Genomic DNA, 6,000 nt, shown 5'->3' on the forward strand with positions numbered 1-6,000 from the left:
AAGATACAAGTCAGCTCTCATCTCCTTCCTAAAAGCCTTCCCTGACATAGGAAATAGTATTTACACATTTATAATAATACCATATAATAAAATTATCTGCTTTTCTATAAAGTATCTGACTGTGTCTTTCAGTATTAGAAATTGTTTTTAGCTTTTAAAGTTTTATTCTCTTTTGTGTGCCCAGAACTTTGCCTAATACCTAGTTTACAATAGGTATCAATACATTTTAATTGAAATGATTTTTACTTATAACTACTTTTTAAAATCAAGAATTGGAAGAATTAAACTTTGAAAGGACAAAATAATTACTTACTGCTTTTTGAGATCAACAAGATATGGTTTTCCTTCTATTGTAAGAGCATAAGCAACCTGTAACAAAATCCAAAAAAAGAACACAAAAATAATACATGCTAAATAAGGTGTTTTCTCTAAATTAAACTTTTTAAAAATGACAAAAATAAAATAATAATATATAATCATTATGTTGGTTTTCCTTCCTATGTGGATATTTGAAGTTTCAGGATTCTAAATTGAGAACTAGGGAGTAAAGCACTCAAATGTCTACCATTCACCACTACTCATATTTCTGAGGGACAAGCTTATCTGATGCCTGCTACCTTTTGGCTCAGACAGATTCCACCATCAAAAATGCCCACCTCACCTGAGATAACTTGCTTATTTACTCTCAAACCTCCTGGAAGAAAAATTTCCCTACCATTGGAAGAGTACTCCCAAAAGATAGAACTACATGAAAGGTAATATACCTCTAGCAGCACAACAAGTGCCATTGCATTTTATTTAACTCTGTGAGCAAAAAAATTCTTCTGGAATAGGGTGTAGGAGGGAATGGAGGGAGAACAAAGACATGTCTAGAGAACACGCTAGAAGATAACAAAAATTCAATGGTCATTATGTGTTCAGTTGGGCTTCTGGCAAGATGGTGATGGGACAGGTCAGACTGTGAGAGTCTCCATAAGAGCCAACATCCGTAAAGACTCTGCGTGAGTAAGCGTGTGCCAGTGGGTGAGTGAAAGTCTGTCTGAGGGGAGACTCAGGTTCATGCACCCAGGGCTCTCCTCTGGAGGTGACTGCACCCCCCCCACCCCCCCACTGCCCCAAGATTGGAGCTGCTGGTGTGCAGGATCCTCTGCCATTCTCGGGACTCTCCTGAGAAGAGCTTGCCGAATTCAGCTGATTCTTATTACCTAGCGCCTGGCCCAAACCATAACCTGTGACAACAAAGCAGCTGGAGGCCTGATCCATCCATGGAGAGAGAAGATGGGGAGAGCTGAGAGAAGCCCCACCCCTGGTGAGGAAACTTCAACTGCAGAGACCTGCATTGCCCCAAAGCTCCGCCCAGCCTCCAACTTGGGGCCTAAGGTAATCTCATCAAACTTGGAGAGACAGAAGTCCCTCCCCCACGCTGGATTGGACACAGACAGGTCAGACTTGACCTGAGTGGCAGACTTGACAGGCAGCAAGCCAGGTGAGTCCAGATCTGATCCACCCTCCCCCGCCCCATCCTTCCCCCCACAGTAGGTCTGGGGCATCTGACTCATGCTGAGAGCAACCATATAAACCTACCCTGAGAGCAGAGGGGAGGAGCTGGAGATCAGAGCTGAAAGGAAGTTGAACTTACAGGAGTGGCCTCAGAGAAAGTTTTATTTTATTTGTTGTCTGTTTTGCTCATTTTTGTTTGTTTTTTGTTTTAGTTTTTTTTCTATCTTTCAGTTTTCAATAACGTTTTCATACTTGCTTTGTTTCGGTTATTTAATTACTTTTTTTTTAGACTTCCTGTCTGTGTATGGATATTTTTGAGGGAGAGTACATCAATAGGGGGATCTTTTTTATTTTATTTTTTTGTCAGTTTGTTGTTTGCATGATTGTCTGCATGTTTTAGGTTTTTTTTTTTTTTTTTACTCTTTTCTGTCTCTGTGTCTCTTTTCATTTGTTAGTTGGTTCATCTGTTTTCCCTCTTATTCCTTTCTTTCCACCTTCCTCTCACCCCCTCTTCTTTCTTTTTCCATTCTTTCCTTTCTCTTACCTCATTTTGTTTTCAGGGAGCAAACCTATACCCCCACAGCATGGGCAGATTGTAAGGCAGTGGGGAGTCAGTTCCAGGGGGCTCACACACTTGTCATGGATACTGGGCTCTGCAGATAGATTCTGAATCACAGCTTCCCCCCCTCAATTAAATCTCAAAACTGCAAACAGTACAGCGTCCACCACAGTCCAGTTTCAGAATTGAACAAAGTCAGAGGATTCACATAAGGAAGACTAGGAGATCAAGCAAACAGAAGTAAAATCTACCCCCCACCCCGAGCAATAGAATTAAAGAAGAGGAGGGGAAAAGGAGGGAGAAAAATCTGCACAAATGAAGAAAAACCAAAAGAAGAATATGTGTCTCACACAGACCCCTGGGAGTTCAGACATTGAGAATACAGACTTCAGAAGGCAAACAATGAAGAGGCTCCAGAATGACTGGTCTCAAATCACAAACCTAGATATCAAGACATTAATAGAGAGAATAAATAGAATCGAGGAGTAGCAAGAGAAAAGAATAAAGGAGTTGATAACTGAGATAACAGCAATAAAGAATACAGTGAATGAAATAAATAACAAACTGATAAGCATGGAAAGCAGAATTAGGCAAGCAGAAGAAAGAATCTCAGAGTTTGAGGACCAAAATATGGAACTAACCCAAAAACATAAAAAAGAAGCTTAAAAAGACAGAGCAAAACCTTCAAGAGATGAGCAATTATTTCAAGAGGCCAAACCTAAGAGAAATTTGACTTCCTGAGGCAGAAAGAGAGACAGAGACCACAATGGAGCAAACATTCCACGAAATTATCCAAGAAAACTCCCCTCATCTCATCAATGATGCAACCATTCAAACATAAGAGATTCAGAGCACCCCTGCAAGATGACAAATGAGTAGACCAACTCCTAGACACATAATAATTCACCTACACAAAATAGGTATAAAAGAAAAATATCCTAAAGGCAGCGAGAGAAAAGGGTCGGACTACCTACAGGGGAAGACCAATGAGAATAGCAACAGACTTATCTACAGAAACACTTCAGGCTTGAAGCTCAATCTTCAAAGTTCTCAAAAATAAATAATTTCAACCAAGAATTACTCACCCAGCTAACCTAAGCTTCATCAGTGATGGAGAATTAAAATCTTTCCCAGACATCCAATCCCTAAGAGCTTATGCTGCCTACAGACTAGATCTACAAGAAACACTTAAGTACTAAACACAGAAGAAAGGAAAAAAAAAGAATGACAATGCCCTTCACAAGAATGCAGGAAAAAGATTAAAAACACACATGAATCAACCCAAAAAACAAAAGAAAGAAAACAAACAAACAGCAAAAATAGCAACAAATTCTATAGAAACCTCACGACAGGGATAAACTATCACATTTCAATAATTAGCCTGAATGTGAATGGACTAAATATACCACTGAAAAGATATAGAATGGTAAAATGGATAAAACATGATGAGGCAACAATATTGTATCCAAAAAGCTCATCTCACCAGAAAGGACACTCACAGACTCAAAGTAAGAGGAAGGGAAACTAAACTTTGGGTGAATAGAACACAAAAGAAAACAGGAGTCACAACCTTAATATCAGACAAAATACCCATTAAGCTATCAAAACTTTAAAAAGATACAGAAGGTCACTACATAATGATAAAAAGTTCAATTCATCAACAAGAAATAGCCATCCAAAATATAAGCTGGGCTTGGTGGCTCAGCCTGTAATCCCGCCCCTTTGGGAGGCTGAGGTGAATGAATTGCCTGAGCCCACAGGTTCAAGACCCACCTGCAGCGAGACCTCATCTCTACAATAGATAAAAAAAATCAGCTGGGCTTGGTAGCGCATGCCTGTAATTCCAGCTACTTGGAAGGTTGAGGCAGAAGGATCACCGGAGCCCAGCTGGTCGAGGCTACGGTGGCCAGGAGCAGCCACTGCACTCCAGTCTGGGCAACAGAGTGAGACGCCGACTCAAAAAAAAAAAACCAAATATATATATATATATATATGCACCCAACATAGGAGCACCGATTTTCATAAAGCAGCTTCTAGGTAAACTTAAAAAAGGTATTGACTTGAACACTATCATAAATGGGGACTTGAATGCCCCACTCACAACCCTAGACAGATCATCAAGACAAAAAATTAACAAGGAGATCCAGAACCTCAGTGTGAAGCTTGACCAAACGGACTTAACTGATACCTGTAGAACACTCCACCCAAAAACCATAAAATATACATTCTACTCATCACCACATGGAACATATTCTAAGATCAACCACATCCTCAGTCATAAATCAAGTTTAAACAAATTTCACAAGGTTGCAGTACTACTATGCACCTTCTCAGACCACAGTGAAATAAAAATAAACATCAACACCAACAAAGCTCCCCCAAAACCCACAAAGACACATACACAAAACAGCATGATGCTAAGCAAATTCTGGGTCAACATGAGAATCAAAACAGAGATTAAAAGATACCTGAAAACAAATGAAAACGAAGAAACATCTTAGCAAAACCACTGGGATGCTATGAAAACAGTAATAACAGGGGAATTCACATCTCTACAAATACACATGAAGAAAATGGAAAGATCACAAGTTAATAGCTTAACAAACCACCTAAGGGAGCTGGAAAAGCAAGACAACCAAAGCTCTAACTTCAGCAGAAGAATCTAGATCACCAAATAAAAGCCCAAATTAGAGACATAGAAGACAAAAAGATAATACAAAAAATAAACGAAACAAAAAATTGGTTCTTTGAAAAGATAAACAAGATTGATGGTCCCCTAGCTAGACAGGCCGAGAAAAAGCCCAAATGAACACAATCAAAATGCAAAAGATCAAGTCACAACTGACACCAAAGAAATACTAAAGATTATCAGTGACTATTATGTACACTTATTTGAAAACCTAAAGGAAATGGAGGATTTTCTGACATCACACAACCTCCCCAAGTTGAAACAAGAAGAAATCAAGATCCTAAACAGACCAATAACAATCCAGGAAATTGACTATGTCATAAGAAAATTACCTACAAAAAAACCCTGGCCCAGATGACTTTCCAGCAGAATTCTACAAAACATACAAGGAGGAACTGCTACCAATCCTACTGAAAGTATTCCAGGCAATCGAGAAAGATGAAACTCTTCCCAAATCATTTTATGAAGCTAACATCACATTGATACCCAAGCCAGGTAAAGATTCAACAAAGAAAGAGAACTACAGGCCAATATCCTGGCCTGTAGAAAATGGAAGATGAACATTGATGCTAAAATTCTCAACAAGATCCTCGCAAATTGAATTCAATAACACATCTCAAGAATTATCCACCACAACCAAGTAGGCTTCATCCCTGGGATGCGAGGCTGGTTCAACATTCATAAGACCATAAACATAATTAAATACAACAACAGATGTAAAAACAAAAACCACATGATTATATCATTAGATGCAGAAAAAGCTTTTGACAAAATCCAGCATCCCTTCTTGATAAAAACTTTTGAACATCTAGGCATAAGTAGAACATACCTCAAAATAGTAAGAGTCATCTATGAGAAACCCACAGTCAGCATACCACTAAACAGACAGAAATAGGAACCATTTCTCCCTGAAAAATGGATTAAGACAAGGATGTCCACTCTCACCCCTCCTTTTTAAAATAGTTTTTGAAGTACTAGCTAGAGAAATAAGACATGAGAAAGAAATCAGTAGTATCCAAATAGAAAAAGAGGAAGTCAAGTTATCCTTCTTTGCAGATGACATGATTCGACCTCGAAAATCCAAGAGAATCTGTCAAAAACCTACTAGCACTGATAAAGGTCTTTGGCAAAGTCACAGGGTATAAAATCAATGTGCAAAAGACAGTCACATTTCGATACACCAACAACAAACAAACAGAAACCCAAATAAAAAGTACAACTCCATTCACAATACCAGAAAATAAATCAAATA

General features: G+C 38.7%; 1 protein-coding gene across 1 annotated transcript in view; it reads right to left on the minus strand.

The window, feature by feature from the left end:
- Positions 1-788, minus strand: part of LOC110594752 (disintegrin and metalloproteinase domain-containing protein 5-like) — a gene marked incomplete at its 3' end in the record, with an annotated part of 151,479 nt that extends 150,691 nt beyond the window's left edge. The window contains exons 1-2 of the mRNA XM_021708189.1: positions 765-788; positions 314-369 (exon numbers count right to left, since the gene is read on the minus strand). Coding sequence (XP_021563864.1) covers positions 314-369; positions 765-788 — 80 coding nt within the window. The remainder of the gene's footprint in view (positions 1-313; positions 370-764) is intronic.
- Positions 789-6,000: the final 5,212 nt, after the last annotated feature.

The sequence above is a fragment of the Carlito syrichta genome, unplaced genomic scaffold (genome assembly GCF_000164805.1).
Source record: "Carlito syrichta isolate Samal-C Ts95f unplaced genomic scaffold, Tarsius_syrichta-2.0.1 Scaffold132680, whole genome shotgun sequence".
NCBI lineage: Eukaryota > Metazoa > Chordata > Mammalia > Primates > Tarsiidae > Carlito > Carlito syrichta.